Genomic DNA, 19638 nt, shown 5'->3' on the forward strand with positions numbered 1-19638 from the left:
TAAATCTAAACTTTTTAAATTTTAATCTGATTATGTGTTTTTGCTGATTATCTTCATTTTTAATGAAATCCTTGACAGTCCTTGAAATTAGTTAAAATACTACGTTAAATATGTAAATAAATCATTCGTTTGCACTTTTTGTATTTTTTGTTACATCATTTTTTTCAATATTATAATATTCTTTATTTCTATACTGATTTTCTGATTACGTCCTAAGTAAGGGGGGATTATAAGGGAATGTAAAGAATTGCATGAGATTGATAAAATTTAAATTTTTTAAATTGATCTTTACCTATTTTAAAAATTGTTTCAGCATCGATGGAAGATCATGCAAAGATGAGATGTACAGAATGGGGATAGGTGCAGGATACTGCGAAGGAAATTTAAATTTTGCGACAGCCTCTGAGGACGATGAAGTTTACACCAAGAAAAAGGTCTCACGGGTGAGTTCACCTTTTTTATCGTTTTTCCTCGTATTTTTCAAATTTAAGATATAAATAAAATAATAATATTTTATCACTTATCAATAATTTCAACCTAACTAATATATTAAATGAATGAATACTAAAGAGGGCGAAAGTGAAATCATGGAGATATGTAAACTAGAACAAGTTTCTGTCTACTGAATAATTGGACCAGTTAGGAAGTGGTTAACATGTGCCAGAAGTGGGTTTTCTCACCTGAAATATAATTTATGTGGTCAACATCACCTGGTGCAAACAAGTAGTGTAAAAAAAATTAACTATATCTTGTTGTAAATGTTGTTTTTCTACACGTTAATGTCCAAAGAAATCTCTCATTTGCAGCAAAAAAAATCAAGGTTTTTTTTAAGCTAGAACAGGGAATTTGAGTAAAAAATCAAAATTCTTATTTGCAATAAATAATTCTGAGTTGGGAAAAGGGATTTTATTAGAAAATTATTAGTATAATTTTGAACTTGAGATCGAGAATGTTCTAAAAGATTTATTATTCTAAGTTGCTACAGGCCATAAATAAAAGAAATATAGAAAAAGTTCATGCAAATAATTACAATTATCCTGAGTTGCAACAGGGTGTTTTCAAAAAGATTTATTATTATAAGTTGTAACTTGGAAAGAAATATAATTTTAATTTTGGGACAGGGGATTTCAGTAAAGACTTTAGGGCAGGCAATTTGACAAACAATTATACTTTCGACTTTAAGCCAGGGAGTTTATTAAAAAAATTATACTTTTCAGTTAGCACTGAGAATTTTCGTGAATAATTACAATTTTCGACTGAGGTTCAATTTGAAATAGTAATTTTCCTGATAAATGATAATTTTTTCTTTAGGAGACAAATTTTTCAAGCAGAATTATAAACTTAATTGGAGCTAAGAATTTTAGCGTGAAAAGGGAATTTTATAAAAAAAATTTGACTGTAATTTAGAAGAAGTGTGTTTAAAAAACATTAATAAATCGGGAAATTTTGGGATTTTATTTAATTATTAAATGTTATAGGGAATTTTTAAAAGTAATTATAATTCTGAGATTGGACAGGAAATGAATAATTATAATGTAAAACAATAATTCCCGTAATGAATTGTAATTTTGACTTCAAAACAGAAAATTTTGTGAACAATCATAATTAGGTCTTGAAACAATGTAATTTTCAACATGCCATAGGAAATTAATAATAATAATTTTAATTATATTTGATAAAAATGCAATTTACAAAAAAATCCCTGCTTCAAGACAGAATTGGCGAGATTCAGAGCATTCTTCGTTTCATATCAGAATTGGTTTAAATGTGGAAATTCCTTTTTTTCATACAAAACTTTTCCAGAATATGAAACTTCCCTTATCCAAACTTTAAAAAAAGGGATTTACTATTTATCTGAATCATAACAAAAACTTGTAAATAAATTTAACTCTGATTTGAAACAAGGAAATATTTCATGGAACTAGCATTTTGAACAAGCATTTTTATTCTAATTTAAAAAGGAATATAAAAAATTCCCTGTCCCAAATTAAAATTGGTCACAATTTGAAATTTTCTTCTTACAAATTTTTGAATAAATAGATTATTATATTTCCGAATTATAATAACTTTAAAAATCATTATAGTTCTGACCTAGAATATAGAATTTGTAAAATGGAATAAGAATTTTGGAAATTAATTTTAACTCTGATTTAAAAGAAGGGAATTAAAAAAAAATCCTTTGCAATGTTTAAATTATAATTCTTTTCAAAAATGTCCTTCTCGAAATCAGAAATCTTTTAAATTTCTTTAAATGTGTAGAAACGAATTAAAATCTTTGAAGAATCGTTTCAATTATTCATTTTCTTTTAATTCTTTTTTATTGAGCGATAGAAAAACGGGAATTCGAAATCATCCATCGGGTGAATACCCTGATTATAAAACAACGGAAAAATATTATAAACAATAAATTGAAGATAATCCGTAAAACAAGTTACGTCTTGCTAATACACTTTCGTCCAGAGTAGAGTAATTTTTATCTGACGTAAGTTCTAATTTTACGCTGTACAAATGAAATAATCATCAATTAAATAGACACTGATCACGTTTTTAATACGACAATATTTATACTGAATTATCATCTTTAGTTCAAGGCTTCAAGTTCAAGTAATTCAGATGCTTATATTATATTCCGGTTTTAACCACTGCTTCATTTGCATTTTATCAGATGGAATGTACTATATCTATTTTTTTATATTTCGTTACGACTTTATTATTGTGAAAGTGACTGATGAGACTGATGGAAATGAATTTGATCAAATGAAATAAACTTATAAATTAAATTAAAATCAAGGCTCAAGAAAATAAACAAAATAGCAGTTAGGACATGATCATGGGTCTGCAACCGCTTTTATCTGCCTCAGGTGTAAACATGTTATCGACTGGGTCCTTCCGCGAAAGTGTTTTTGCATAAGTATGTTTTTTCTGCTGACGTGACATCACGTTTTTACACGCTATAGAAAGACAGATCTAAATTCTTTGTTCATTATTCGACCAGAGAATTCAGGCCACAGGTAGGGAAACTTTCCGCGTTGTCAAATCAACACTGATGCAACATCACGGTCTTAATTGCTGTCGAATAAAAATAAATGTATACTTCCCAGAGAGCGGCATAAATTAATTTTGCAAAAGCAATTAACAATTTATTACCCTGTATTATCCCTTTAAGATTTATAATCCTTCCACTAGTACTTAAGGGTCACCATAGGTCAGGGAGAACCTGAAACGCAGGGAAAAGTAAGGTATTCTTTAAAAAAACGTCGCAAAAATGATATATTTGGTTCGAAATTAATTTTTTTACCCGAAATTGTACTTTTTCAGTTTTTTCTGCAAATTCGTCTTCTATTTTGAAAGTACATCTCTTCTGATAGAAATTTCATCTCTTATAGTTGAAATATGTATCATTATATTTTTTGTCGTGCATTCATATTTATAAGTTAAAAAATCAACTATTTGGTTAAATTTGATCCTTTTTCCAGAAAAAAAAATTTCTTTTTAAAAACTCAACTACCTAATTTGAATTTAAACTATTGAAAATTCTTCTTTTTTGTGGATTTATTATTTCAGTTAAAAATTCTTCTGCTTGGCCGAAAATTCTGTTTCTTTGAAATATTATTTTATGCAAAATTCATCTCTTTTGGTTTAAGGTTCAACTGTTTGTTTCTAAATACAATTGATTGGTTAACATTTAATTAAAGAAATTCAACTATTGGTTAAAAAAATCAACTATCTAGTGGAAAATTCTTATATCTGTACAGAAAACTCGTTCTTTGGATAAAGGTGAAAGCATCGTCAACAGTAATTTTCCAATTGTGAATTCTCTTTTGTTAAAGCTCCTTTGGCCTTAACAAAAACATCCTCATCACGTTTCGCACTCGAGTTTATTCCTGAAACTTTTTATCATTCCCAGAAATGTATATTATTATAACTCATCACTTACATTTTTAGTAAAACAGACGTACTTTCAATGTCCCGTTTGAAAAAATGCGAAAAAAGCTTTGAAATACTTTGAAATTGTTGCATGAAAAAATGTAATTTTTGGATTTTTAATTATTTTCTATGCTTTCAAAATTAGAATTTTTGATTTTTCAAGAAAATTCAAAAAGTTGTTATAATATTCTTGTAGGGCATTTAGAAATCAAACTTTTTCTTCTCTTGCCTTTTTTTCATATCGTCCGTTATTTGACTTAAAAAGTTTATTTTATTGTGTTTTTTGGTATTTTGTAAATACTTTATATCTGGTAATTTTTGGTTTTATGAAAAAAGTCATCAGGATAAATTGTTCAACTTTTTGAATACTATAAACATGCGTACCGAAAAATTTTAATTTTTGAAAAAAGTGGTCTCAAAAATATTCAAAATGGGCTCACTTTTTGAATTTTATATTTAAAATAACTGGCTAACAAACTTGACCTTCAGTTTAGGACACTTAAAGAGTGTACCAAAGGCCAATCTAATAGAATTATTTTTCCAAAATTTATCGTGTTCACAGACAGTCAGGCAGACATGCATACATACAGACAGCCACATTCGTAAAAACCTGTTTTTGGGATTTAGGGGGTCTCAAAACGTGAACATTTGACAAAAACTGGGCGGGGGGTTAAATTTTACACTTTTACACCTTATCTGATGAGAATGTAAAAATTAATTATCTTTTAAAAATGTATTCACTTGGTTAAAAATTCAACTGTTTCTCTAAAAAAATTTTTTTTTTAAATTCAACTCTTTGGTTGAATATTTAACTATTTTGTTGTAAATTATTTTGTTGTTGTTGAAATATGTACTATTTGATTTTTGGCTCAACATTAATATTTTTATTGAAAATTCAACTACGTGGTTAAAAGTAGAAATGATTAAAAAATTTTTTTCTTTTGAATGATTCATCGTTTGAGATCAAAATTCACCTGCTTGTTTGAAAATTCTACTATTTGTTAGGAAAATCATTATTTTCTGGAAATTTGGTCTCTTTTGGTTTAACTTTCAACTATATTTTTGTAAATACAACTGTTTGGTTAACGTTTTTATTAATAAATTCAAGGGTTGGGTGGAAAATTGAACTACATTTTTTAACTTTCTTCTGTTTGGCCAGAAAATTTGTCCCTTTGAATTGAAAATTCATTTTGCTGTTGTTGAAAAAACAGCTAAATGGTTAAAAATTGAACTATTTTGCTAAAAAGATTATTCTGTTGAAAATTTAATTCCTTGATTGGAAATTTAACTATTTTGTTGAAAATTATTGTTTAGTTTTTGAAATATTTACTATTACATTTTTTGTTAAACATTCATCTTTTTGTTGAAAAATCAACTAGTTTGTCCAAAACTGAACTATTTTGTTAAAAAAAAAATAATTATTATTTTGTTGAACATTCAACTCTTTGGTTGAAAGTTAAACTGATTTTTCAAAAAATTATTTGTTTGTAAATGATTTATCATTTTATATGAAAATTTGCTTGCTTTTGTGAAATCTAGGGAGTAAATTCTTCCTTTTGGATCGAAAATTCATATTTTTTGTTGACGATTCAATTTTCTTCTTCAAATTTAATTATTTTTCTGGAAACGCAACTTTGATTGGTTGAAATATTATAGTCAGATTCTTTGTTGAGAATTTAGACTTTTTGTTGAAAATGTTAAAATATAGAAATTCCGATTCTTGAATATCAATTGCCACGGGAAGCGAAAAACTTGTCAGGGAAAAATTAGGGAATTTTGAAAATAAATTTTTGCAGCCAGCCCGATATAATATTGTTGTCGATAATTTTTTTGTCTCGCATTATTTTTCCCAGTTGGTTCCTTCTGTAGATTACATTTTTAGTTGAAATTTTTATTATTTAGTTAAAAAATCAACTAATATGGTAAGAAATTAATTTTTTTATTAAAAATGTATCTGTTCTCTCTCATGATTGAAAATTCAACTAATTTTTTTTAACATCTCTTTGGTTTAAAAATTCATCTGTTTTCGTAGAAATAAAAATTTTTTAGAATAAAAATGCAACTGTTTGGTTGAACATTAATCGTCTCTGGTTGAGGATTCAACTATCTAGCCGAAATTCATCACTTTTTTCAGTTCAACTTGTTTTTATTGATAATTAAAATATGTTTTTGTTGAAATATTTACTTATTCGGAGAGAAGAATTCTTTTTATCGGGGTTATGGTAGAAATTATATTTTGAGGATGACGAATGACTTGTCTTGTTCACGCAGAAATTCTTTTAAAATGTCTATAAAAATAAACAGGCTTGTGTGATCCGGCTCGTCCAAAGTTCACTCGCATTTTTGTTTCTTATTTATGATGCCAACATCCCACGAACTTATTCTCATATAAATATTGAAGATAAATAGATATTTTTAGAATCGACGTATAAAAATATCACATTTCTTCCTATTGGTAAACAAGAATAGCGTGAATGTAATTATTTCATTAAGTATTATTCAGAACACAGGTTATTTGGGTCTAATGTAAAAAAACATTTTTTCAGGAAACGTGTAAGAAAGATTTATTGTATTAATAAAACTAATTATGGTTGCTTTTGTTAAAAAAAATAGTAAGAAAATGGTTTTTCTTCTAAATTTGTTTATTTTGTGACAATTTTTGAGTATTTATTAATGTAAAGGATTTCATACGCATTTTCGTGAAAGGCTCGGAAATAACGCGAGATAAAAAAAGTGTTAATAAAAATTTTTCAAGAACTTTTTTAGAGACCAAATTTTATTCTTTCGAATTTTGTTGCGTCTTGTGTTGATTGAGCAAAACATTTTGTCCATTTTGAGTCAAGTTTTCGAAATTTGGCACAAAATATTCTAGAGGCAGTCGTAAATATTATTTCAAAAATATTAAAAACGTATAAGGATAATTTTGCTTGAAATATTTTTATATTGTCTGATTTAAATTAAAGACTTTTTCAGATAGATTGCTTCTAATTTAAAAATGTTTAACTATGAAAGCTTCAAATTCAAATTCTTCTCTAATCAATTTTGACACGAATTTCAAAGCCCCAAAGATTGAGAAGTCTTAAATAAAAAAAAAATTCTGAAAGTTTAATTAGTATATTTTACGTTTAGAGTATAGCCATTGAAATTCTCTTCATTTTATATTTGAAGCCAAAAACAAGAAAAATCGTTGTGTGACCCTTCAAAATGTCTTAGGGTTTGACCCTCTTAAAATAACCTTAAAATAAAGTACATAGAATTTTACATTCCCGCTTCGTTGCACTGAACAGTCATATGTGTACCCAGACAGTCTAATTTGAATAATTTAAAGAGAATGAGTTTGAAAGAAGAAATTAACAGAAAACTGTTTTTTATCGCTTTAAACGAATTTAAAATTGTTCCAAATATCACTTGTCTGTGACAACTTTAAATATCGTTCCGGATGAAAAACTGAAGGGGTTATGCAAAACTAGTTTTAACATTGAGCTTTTTTTAACGTTTTTTTATGTATGACTTAAAATATTTAGGAGGTGCAATAAGAAAAGAATCAGCATAAAACCCGGATGGGCCAAGACCTTTTCAGTAGAGTTCCGTTTGTAACTGACATCAGTGATTGATAATTCACTTCTAAGGGTAATTAGGGTAATTACTTATCGTTACTATTTACGTCCCGAAAAAAGTAACGTGTTACCTCTTAGTTACTTTTTTCTCGAATCACCTTTTAGTAATTTTTTTAGGATATATATTCACGATAGCCAATTTTTATTGCATTCGTTTAATTCCTTCGAATTTTGTTCAATTCGCCCTAAACGCTTTGAAATGCACTTGCAATCCACTTAATTTCATGGAATTTTTGGATCTTAAACTTTGTTAATGCATATGAATTCTTATTCTTCTTATTCTTATTCTTTTCGATTTCTTCTTATTTTTCTCGTTTCAAATTCATTAAATTAAATTCTTAATTTAATTTCATGTATTAGAATAATTTGTTCTCATTCTAATCAATTATATTAAATTATATTCAATTCGGCTTGAATTATATTCATTCTTATTTTACTGAATTTGATGAAAACTTTTTTATCTTTAACATTTTGGCCAATTAAGTTTTTTTTTTAATGTTTGTAAATGTCAACAAAGTCTTTTAAAGTCATAAAAATGCAGTCAATGCTACTCTATTAAATGGATACCATTTTTTTAATTCACTTGTTTTCTTATTTTTCCTGAATCAACTGAAATTCGCCTTGAATTCGTATAAACTTCATCTAATTCTTTTACATTATTTTCAATTTCAAAGGTTATTAGTCACTTTTGGAGACTTTTTAGGTTCAAATCTGTCACTTTTTTCGACTAAATTAGACTTTTGCCAGATTTGAAAGTAATCATTTTTGAAAACTTCGTGGTTCAATTTACCGAGTTTAATATGGTTTCTGCCTTACTAAAGAATCTTTCGAAAACTAGGTGCCACAATTGGAATAGCGAAAATTTACAAGTATTTGAAAAGGCAATAAAAGTGATTGATTTAAAAAATACTCGTGATTTATATTTCGTAAGTAACTAAAAAAACGATTTTTACAACTACTATTACTGAACAACATAACTAGTTACCAATTCTATACTCATTTACAAAAGTAACTTAGGGTGTCTACTCCGCGGTAATTTAAGGAAATCCGGAAATTTTCCGGCAGTTAAAACAAAATGCAGAATAACCCGGGAATTGTCCTTGATTTTATTTTTGACGCGGGAAGTGCATTTAATTTCTTACAATTTATAATCTTTTATCTCCTCTTTGAGATTACAAAATTAATCAGACTTATTTCTATTTTCATTATTTATTTTATTTTTGTTATACCAATTAGCCGTGTCTTCAACTTACATTATTACACCAAGTTTGGCATGATGAGAGTGCCTTCTCTAACATAATTAATATGTACTGTGGTGATATATGTCGAATTCGTGCATTGTATTAGTTTATAAACGATTCAAATAAATGTTAAAAATATTAAAAACCTGCATATATTAATTTATTTTCCACGCATTTTTGGCATCCCTACCTATTCTATTTTTTCATACTTGAAATTAAAATTCTTAAAAACTATTGAAAAATTAAAAATATTCGGGAATTTCGTGGGTCATATTTAGTAGACACCCTGTTAAACGTGATTGTCACCGTAACTAAAAACTAGTTGCAATATAAACAGTTCAAAGAAATTATTTACTTGCCATCGATGGTCAACAGCTATTTAAGAATATTCTATATGAGAAAAGATTATCTTTCAAAGTCGCCTACTGATTCATAAATAAGAATTTTTCTTTTACGTACGACAAGGCTTTAAATACGTCGTGACGATTTTATGATTCAATCAGAGTACGTAATGTGCATACTTAAATCATAGACACGTGGTCGTTAATAGTACACGTGCAATGCAAAGGAGGATAAGTATCAAGGATTGTTTTTGGCCCCGTTGACCGAGATGTCTGGACGTCTAGAGTCTACACATTAGCTTCGAGCCAAATATCAGTCGAGGTTTGCACACGCATTAAAGATTTGCATTTTCTACCTGATTTTCTAATCTGTTCGACACAAGTCACTCTCTCAAAATGAACCAGTAAAAGCTCACTGATTTCCAGTGAAATCTTAGTGGCTGAATCAGCCAGAAGTATGTCACTGTTAATCAGTGAGATTTCACTGGTTAACAATTAGTGAGGTTTCACTGATTCACTCATTGCAATTTCGTCATTGGTTTAAGTAGTGAGTGTAACTGGTTACTCATTACCAGTACTCATCTGGTCGTAGGTGCTGTCTTCTGGCAGCTGGTTGGGTATGACATTTATCATTCAGCACTTTTGTCTTGAAATTTTAAAAATTGTCTTTACAAACCTCACCCTTGCGCTATATTACTGGTTGAATCTGTCACATGGCGTCACTGCTATACTCAGTAGCGCTGTTTTAGTTAAAGCACTTACTGGTTCACAAAGTCAATGTCGGAAAAGCACTGGTTAATCAGTGGGAATTAAAAAATACTGATTCTACTAGTGCCAATTTCACTGAATTAGTTTCAGAGAGAATACATGTGGTAAACTACTGCTGATCAGAAATGCGTCTGTGACATGATGAACTTAAAAATAACTAATACAAACTATCGAATAAAGGCAGACGTGTAATCCTATCATCAAGCTACCTCGACCTCCAGACGATGAAGAAAGTTGTAATTAAAATATTTTGGGGTAAAATGTTAACTTTCCGTTTCGAGACAAGTCTAATCTCATTATCCAACCTTACTTATTAAAATCTAAAGCATTTGGTTAAAAATAAATTCATGTGTAGAAAATAAGTAGAACAATACACTATTTTTTATAATTATCTGCTAATGCAATGCTACTACTGGCTTACTTTTCCTTGAAAAATATTTCTAACTTTTTCATTAATAATTGGCTTTATTTCCAACATTTCGTAGAGTCACAGCGAACCGGAAACTTGCACGATTTTAATCAACGTAATAGTTCATATTTTAATTCTTAACCATAAAAGCTTAATTTTCAAACATTTGCATTTTTAATAAAAAATATGAGCTGTCTTAAGTATACTTGAATTTTTAACCAAAATGATGAATTTTCAACAGAGAATATTAATTTTCTATTAAAAGCGATCAATTCTCAACAAGATACTTGAATTTTCAATTAAATAGTGGAATTTTTAACCAAATAGTTGAGTTTTTAACCAGCAAGGTCAATTTTTTCTGACCGAAAAAACAAATTTTCAACAAAATGTATACATTTTCAACCAAACCGTTTAATTTTCAACCCATAAGATTAATTTTTTCACGAAAAAGAAGAATTTTCAATCAATTTTAGACATGTTCAACTGAATAGTTGGAACAATGGATGTGACGTTAGTCTTAATAGAGCATTTAATGTTATTTAAGAGAATTTATTTTCAATACAAAAACAAATTTTGTACAAAATAGTTTAGCGTTTTACCAAATGGTTCAATTTTCTACCAAATTGTTGAATTTTCAACCGATCAGTTGATTTTTCAACAAAGTGATTCATTGTTCAGTTGGAAAAATTAACTTATGACCTATAAGTAAAAGAATTTTTAACTAAAATTATGGACCTTGAACCAAAGAAATGATTTTTTAAGAAGCTAAGTAAACTAAGTATAGAAAAGTTTTCGTTTCTACAGAAAGAGAGAAATTTTTAACTGAAAATAATTTGTTGGTAAAAAATGGCAATTAAATTGTTAATTTTCAAGCTGAAATCAGATATTTTTTATCAAAAAGTTAATTATTAAAGCGCAGAGTACGTCTTTTTACAAAAATCTGGTGAATGTCCAACAAATTAATTTAATTTTCAACTAAATAATAAGATTTTTACTAAAAACATAAATTTTTAACCAAACCAGGTTGATTCTAAACTAAACGTTTATAAGTTTACGTATTAACAGAGAAAAAAGTTTGAATAAAAAATAGTTCGATTTTATTATTGGGTTCTAATGATTTGGATCGCATTTAAACGGGAAACGACAAAAAGAGGAGAATAGAGAAAAGTCTTTGAAGCCTGCGATAATTGGTCATTAAGCATTATTAGATTAAAGTATCTTTAAACATTTTAAACGTTGTACATTAGAAATAAAGTTCATTTTTAATACTTATAAAATATCAGGAAAGAAAACTGGACATTTTGCTTAACGAATTAATTTAATTTTCCACAGAAGCTTTTTGATTTCGGACAATTTTTTTTTTAGTTTTTGGCTCTAATTATGATTATTTTTCTGCTTTTTTCGGCGAAAAATGATTGTAGTACATAATATTCACTATTGACTGATAATCTGATGTTTAAATGAATTATTTAAACAATTTAATTATGGTTTTTACCTATTTTCTTTTAGAATACAGGTAGAAAGTGTCAGTGTTATAGGAATTTGCAACATTTGTAGTCATAGCAAAAATATGATTAATATGAATGTTATAAAAAAGATGTTTTTAAGCGATTTATTATTTCTCATAAGCATTTTTTTTAGAATAATACTAGAAAGTCCCTCTTTTAACATCATGAATCGCAACTTGTTGGTATAAGTGAGATATGTCCAAATGTTCAACAAACTGGCTTAACCTATAGAGAAGTAGTTTTATTTAAAAATATGTAATAGTTAATAATTAAACTAATAAATATTTTACCTTTGAAATAAAAAAATATTCATTAAAAAATACGAATTTTCAACAAATAGTTGAATCCTTAAGCAAAAAAGAATAAAACCAATGTTCTGAATACAAAAATTAGAAAAACTATTATTTGAAGGAAGAAGTTATTTTTTATACACAAAAAATTTTCTAGTGAATATTTATTTTTTAATTTAAACTGAATATTAAAAAATAAAAAATAAAAAAAAATGCATCGAGATATCTTAGGAATATTGTTTCATTCTCTGTAGACCTTTGCGAATCCTTAAAGAGTTTCTAAAGTTTTTGTTCAATATCGTCGAAAATCTGCATTCTGTTGGAATGAAGTTATTTATAATTCTTTTAAAATTTCTAAATATCTTTCAAACTAATTCAGTTTTTGGGTAAAACATATATTTAAATAAAAAGAATTTCAATTTTCCCTGAAATTGTCTATAATATAATTTTCTTATCTCTGTTAATGTGTGAAAAAGTTGACAAATTTTAGGCTAGTAGAAAATATTGAGAAAAGAATTATTTCCTAATATTAAAAAACATATCATCGTTCCACCTATTTTTTTAAATAGGAGGATCAAATGAATCTGTTTTTATAATTTAAGCAAAAATTGTGTGATACATTCAATTTTTGTCCTGTTTATGCGATTATGACATAAAGACAAGAATATGACGTTGAGACCAGTCTAAACTAATGGAATTTTTTTAAAGATGGTTGTGAAATATCATTATGAGAATGATAATAAATAAAATATAGGAAGATGATACTACGAGGTCCAGATATAAGTACATAAAAAAGTGAATCATAAAAAAGCAAAACTTTCCTTCATGACAGAGCGACCGTTTTTCTATGGCAGTCGAGCATATCAAACTGGCCTATCCCCTCTGCTACAAACTATCAAACTGCGCATCGACTTAACGTTATGTAAAATTAGCACTAGTATAACTATAAAGGATGGCATGTTACAGCGAATTTGATATCCGTCATATTACGACAAGCCTTTTTCCTGCAACTCACAGGTAGTCTATGCATTGCAATATATTCATGCGGGCCGCGAGAGACGCATAATGCAACGTTTGCTTACAGAAGTCGATCACCCGGCACACTCATGACTAATTTACGAGAACTTTGAAAGCTGAAAACTTCCCCATCTTTGGTGGATTCTAGATGTCGTTTCTCCTTTTTTTTTAGAGTTTCGTGGCCCCGGGCAGAAACCCTTATAGTTTCTCCTAACTCCTGACTAAAGAAACTCAGAGGAGTTAGTGAACTCCGGGAATTTAAAGAAATGAGGGAAATCAGGGAAATAAGAGATCTCAGGAAAATCATTGAAACTCAAGAAACGCAGGGAACTCAGGGAACTCCAGAAAATCAGGACACTCAGGGAACTCAGGTAACTTAGGGAACTTAGGGAAATCAGAGAACGCAGGAAACTGAAAGAATTCAGAGAAATTAGGGAACTCGGAGAACTCAGATAATTCATTGAAACTCGGCAAACGCAGGGAACTCTGGAAAATCAGGGAACTAAGGAAATAAGGAAAATCAGAGAATTCAGGAAACTCCCGAAACTCAAGGAACTCAGGGAAGTCCGGACACTCAGGAAAATGTGGATACTTAAGGAACTCGGAAAATCTGTTTACTCAGGAAACTCAGGGAACTTAGAGAAATGAGAGAACTGAAGAAAACTTAAGTAATTTAGGGAAATCAGGGCTCTTAGGGAATTTTATGAAACTCCGGAAACTTAGGGAACTCCGGAAAACCAAGGCACTCAGGAAACTCAGGTAACTTAGGGAACTTAGGGAAATCAGAGAACGCAGGAAACTGAAAGAATTCAGAGAAATTAGGGAACTCGGAGAACTCAGATAATTCATTGAAACTCGGCAAACGCAGGGAACTCTGGAAAATCAGGGAACTAAGGAAATAAGGAAAATCAGAGAATTCAGGAAACTCCCGAAACTCAAGGAACTCAGGGAAGTCCGGACACTCAGGAAAATGTGGATACTTAAGGAACTCGGAAAATCTGTTTACTCAGGAAACTCAGGGAACTTAGAGAAATGAGAGAACTCAGGAAACTGAAGGAATTCAGAGAAATCATTTAACTCGTAGGACACAGAGAATTAATTGAAACTCAGGGAACTCTGGGATATCAGAGCATTCAGGAAAATAAGGGAGCACAGGGAACTTAGGGAACTCTTAGGAATAAGGGCACTTAGGGAACTTATAGAATTTGGGGAAATCAGAGAACTCACGGAACTCGGGTAATTGATTGAAACTTAAGAAGTGATGGGGGTTCAGGGAAATCAGGACACTCAGGGAACTGCGGGCACTAAAAAAACTCAGAGAAATCCGGATAGTCATGAAACTCAGGAAATCCGGGCACTTAGGGCACTTATAGAATTTAGTGAACTGAGAGAAATAAGGTCACTCAGGGAAATCTGGGAATTTACAGAAAATAAAGAAACGTACGGAAATCCGAAAAATCAGGACACTCAGGTAAATCAGGGGACTAAATGAATTGAGAGAATTCAGGGAACACATGAAACTCAAGGAACTTAGGGAAATCAGAGAATGCAGGGAACTCAAGGAACGTAGGAAAATCAGGGCACTCAGCCAACTCAGGGAATTAATTGAAACTCAGGAAATGCAAGGAACTCGGGAAAATTAGGGCACTTAGGGAACTGATTGAACCAAGAGAAATCAGGGAAATGATATTTGGTAGAAAACTCGTTACGTTTTTAGTTTAAAATTATGTTTTCAACTGAAAATTTAAGTATTCGATTTTTAGTTGAAAATTGATATTCCTTTTTTAAAAATTCAACTCTTTAGCTAAAAATACATTTGGTTAATAATTATTCTTCTTTGACAGAAAATTAATCTTAATTAGTTAAAAAAATTCATTTTTAGGTTGAAAATTAAACAATTTGGTCGAATGTTAAACTGTTTTCTCAAAAATTCATTTATTTTTGACGATTCCTAATTTTAGCTAGAATTTCATCCCTTTTTTTTAAATTAAAGTATATTTCTGGAAATTGTTTTTTTTTTTTATAATTTTTTTGACTGAAAGTGTAACTTTTCCATTTTTGTTTGACAGTTAGCATTTTAAGTTAAAAATTGATCTTATTTAAATAAAAATGTATGTACTTTCTTCAAGTTTTTTATAGAAAATTAATATTTTTGGTTGGAAATTCTTTTTTTTTCTTGTTTAAAAATGCAACTGCTTAGTTGAAAATTAATTATTTCTGTTTGAGGATTCATTCAAATTCAGGAGAATTTTTGTTGAACTCAACTGTTTCTGCTTTGAAATTAAAATATTTTTTGTTGAAATGTTTACTATTACATGTTTCGTTCGGAATTCATTGTTTTGTTTAATAATAATCAACTGTATGGTTTAAATGTGAACTACTTTGTAAACAATAAATTTGGTTTTTGTTGATTAACATTTTGTTAAAAATACAACTGTTTTGTGGAAAATTTATCTTTGTGGCTTGAAAATTTAACAACTCAATAGATGATTAAACTATTTAGTTAAAAATTTACATATTTGTTTGTAAATTCGTATAAAAAGAAAACTATTTATTAGACTATTTATTTGGTTGAGGATTCAAATATTGGGTTAAACCATCATCTTTTACGCTAGATTCAACTAATTGGAAACTTATCTTTTTCAGCTGAAAATTGAAGCATTTTGTTCAAAATTTGACTTTTGTTAAAAAAAAAATCTTCTAGGTTGAAATTTCCTTTAATATTAATTTAAAAAGATTATTATTTTGAAGTCACTCCTGGCCAAAGATTTTTCGAAAGATTTTTACTTCAAATTTCTTAAATTTTAAATGTTTATATCGACTTTGAACAGTTAAAAAACTGCTATTTAAACGTGCTTTATTAATTAAGTGAAAAATTACAAATTATCAGATTTTTAAACATAAAATTTGAAATTGTTGAATATTAGAAGTTTTGCAGTTCACCATTCTTTATGGCTCATTCTTAAAGAATCGAATTTTAAATTCATTCAATAGGGTAAAGGATTGAATAAAAAAAAATGTATTGTGGAATTAAAAATTTTTATAACATTAAGATGAAACTTTCTGATTTTTTAATTATTTAAATGAAATATTCTACACTGGGATGAAGCTACTTTTCAACATTAGTAATAATTAAATTCCAGAATTTTTTGATTAAAAATTTTACTTTTCGATATTTTCAAAATGTTTTATTCTAAAAACATTTGAAAACCAAAAGATAAATCTCTCTTGGGAAAGGAAAGTGCGCAATAACTTGAATCACGTGAGCAGGCTCATTACCTTCAAGATAAGGTTTGGAAAATCATAATGGCTTCACAGGTGAATGCAATTGACTCTTATCTTTGCAAGCATCTTGTGCAATGTCAACCGTGCAAGAAATTCTTATCAAGAGTATTTATAAAATCCGAGATGTAGAGTCTACACTCTTCTAATCTTCAATTTCCTCCCTCTTAAGTTTTTTTTTACTTCTACTCAAAACTAATAATCATTTTGCCATGCGGTGCCTTGCGCAAAATTGTACGTGCTCAGTAATAAAAGCGCATATTACGTTTCTGAGTATGAAAGTTCACATTTGGAATATCCGCTATTGTTTTCGGTCATTGCTGCCACTCAGGGTCTCCGATTCAGTTAAGTAGACAGGTACGCTTTCTTTTGAATCACGTGCTTCATACAAGTTGGTAATACTGATTCGGTTTATTGAAAGTCGCTAATATTGCACAATTAGAAATTTCAATTCTAATCTCTATTTCGTGATCCTAGAACCATAGAATGATAGCCGTGATTTAGAAAAACATCGTGAACTTCTACAAACGGCAAAACGAGTTTTTTTATATAATTTAAATCGTAAAAAAGAGACACCTGATTATTAAAATAATTTGATTAAACAGTTAATAACCTTTAAAATGATAATTTTGGATACTTATCTCGAACCATTTTGATTTTGGAGAGATGCGTATGTACTTATGACGTTTTTCGGAATTATCCAACCCCGAGAAAGAAGGTTTGTATTTCGAGGAACGCCGTAACTGCATATATTATAAGTTACAAAACCAAAAATGTTATTGAAAGTATGTGTTTTTTATAATTAATAACAATATTAAAGTAACAAGAAATTATAGTGTTGAAAATTTAATCAGTAAAAAATAATTATTTTTAATTCTTTGAGTTGTCTAAAGTGGAAACAGTTAATGGGAAATTTTCAAAAGAAATTAATTAAAATTGTATTTATGACCAACAACTGTGTTTCTGATTGAATTTATTTTGAATATATTTTGTTTATTTGTTAAAATCTCTTTAATTATAATCCAAGAATGTTTAAACTGTTTTCATTTTTAGTCAATAATTTCTTGTTCTGCTGTTGCTTGATAAATTTTGAATTTATGTACATTTAATAAATAAGCATAAATTAATTCTGTTGGAATTTCGTGTGTTTCGTTAGTCATTAAATTTAATAATACTTATAATATTCATATCTATATTTTCGGTTAAAAACTAGTTCGACTTCCAGCATGCTGAAATTAATAACATTAATATCTAATTGTAAATCTTCAAAATTAATCTAAAAAAAAAAACATTTAAAATTATATTTCTTTAAAATGCAAGTCTCAATAATTAATTAATTTGCAAATCTATATTGTTTACTTTCAACAATTTTCAATTTTTACGCTTCAAAATTGTAAAAAATTGAATTGCTGATCTCAAAAAGTAAAAATTTCATAATTCTAAACATTTAAAAAATTGAATTATTTTCCATTGTAAATCTTAAAAATTGAACTATTCAACAAAAATGTTTCAAATTACATGCCTTCAAAATATAATTCTTAAAAATTAAATAACAGTAATTCCAAATTTTCAAGTTTCAAGACTTGTCAATTGTAAATCTTGAATAATGCAAAACTTTGAAATACAAATCTTTTCAAATTGAATACATTTGAACGGAAATCGTTAAGAATATACAGTTTTTAATTGTAACTCTTCAATCTTGTAAAAATTTGAATTGCAAATGTTTAAAACTGTAGAACTCCTAATTTTAAACATTTGAAATTAGAAATGAAAACTTTTCTATTTTACAATTCAAAATTCTGTAGCTTGGATGATTTACATTCGTAATTTCATCAATTTAGAAAATTCACAATTGAAAATTTTTGGCTTTTAATCTCTAACATGATCACAATTTAAGCATTGTTATTTATAGATCTTTCCAAATCAACGACTTTTCAATTTTAAATTCTAAAAACTGAAGCGTTTTAAACTGCAAGTTTAATTTAGCAAAATCTGATTAATTTGCATAGCGCTTAGGAATTAGTATCGATTTTACCAGTTTTAAGTTCTGACGGTTTTTTTGCTAGAATAATCAATATTTTGTCTTAAAAATTGGGAAATGATAGCGAACATGCTCACGGACCTCCCCGCACACTTAATTTGTGTTTTTTTTTTCAAAAAATTGTTTGATATTGTTAATAACGTGTATATTTGGAGGTTATGTATGTTACAATTCTCCTGTGCGTTACTTCCAAATTACACAATATTTTTGGCCGAAAACTTTGGACTTGCAAATAAACATAGTAACTAATCTCTGGGAACTAACCTTGTTTGCAGGCAATCAAAAAAGTTTATTTCATAAATAATTTCCCAGTGGCGAAAAATCGAACATTAGTTTCAAAGTTTCATCAGATCTGGTCCATGATTACACCATAATTATTACAGAGTGCTTACTGACAGAATCGGTACGATAGAGACCTACAATTTCGAAATGACAGAGAGCTAAAAATCACCCTAACCACAAAATAATACACATGCATAAAATTTGGTAATTAGCACAATAACATTTTTTTGTTATTATCCCTGAAAAAAGAGTCCGGGGACGTCCGTTATGATATTTTATAGCATCTCCGAATTCAGTTTTTGAAAATTTTCATTTTTGTGGAACAAAAGCCGTCGGAACTGTACCCGATTGACCACACGACGAAGTATCACATTCCCTTAAAATAAAATTCTTAAGGGCATGTGACGCAGCTAAATACCTATATTACCGACCACAGTTTTCCAGTTCACTGAATGTTTTTTTGAACCTAAGAACTTTTTTTGTAAGTAAAATATCGAGCTGAAACTTCGCAGAGCGAAGTTGCATCTTTTCGCATCTTTTCGCGTAAGTTGTATTCATATAAGGTAATACCTCTACAACTGTTTTTTCCTTATTAATTGTTGAAGTTATTTTTAGTTTATTCGAACTTGATTAATTGAAAATAATTTCAAAAGTACCTCCCCAACACAAATTCGGAGCTGCACACTTTCCATTCAGAACTGCACACTTTTGGAGAGCTGCACGTTAGATTATGCTCTGAAACTTCGGGAGAGTGCAATAAAGTACGTTTAGGTACTGCATTTTGGTAGAAACTTCACTGAAAATTATTTCATATTTTTCTGAACCTCAACATTTTTTGAACGTTCGAACTTTTTTTATGCATAAAATATCGGTCTCAAACTTTGAGAAATGCAATAGCCGAAAGAAAACTACGTT

The 19638-nt window shown here is 28.7% G+C and overlaps 1 protein-coding gene across 1 annotated transcript in view; it reads left to right on the top strand.

The window, feature by feature from the left end:
• The window catches only part of LOC117169022 (transcription factor cwo), a 98865-nt gene that overhangs the window by 41049 nt on the left and 38178 nt on the right, over window positions 1-19638 (top strand). The window contains exon 2 of the mRNA XM_033355077.1: window positions 314-443. Within this exon, the coding sequence (XP_033210968.1) occupies window positions 314-443 (130 nt within the window). The remainder of the gene's footprint in view (window positions 1-313; window positions 444-19638) is intronic.

This window comes from Belonocnema kinseyi, chromosome 3 (genome assembly GCF_010883055.1).
Source record: "Belonocnema kinseyi isolate 2016_QV_RU_SX_M_011 chromosome 3, B_treatae_v1, whole genome shotgun sequence".
In the NCBI taxonomy this organism is placed as follows: Eukaryota; Metazoa; Arthropoda; class Insecta; order Hymenoptera; family Cynipidae; genus Belonocnema; species Belonocnema kinseyi.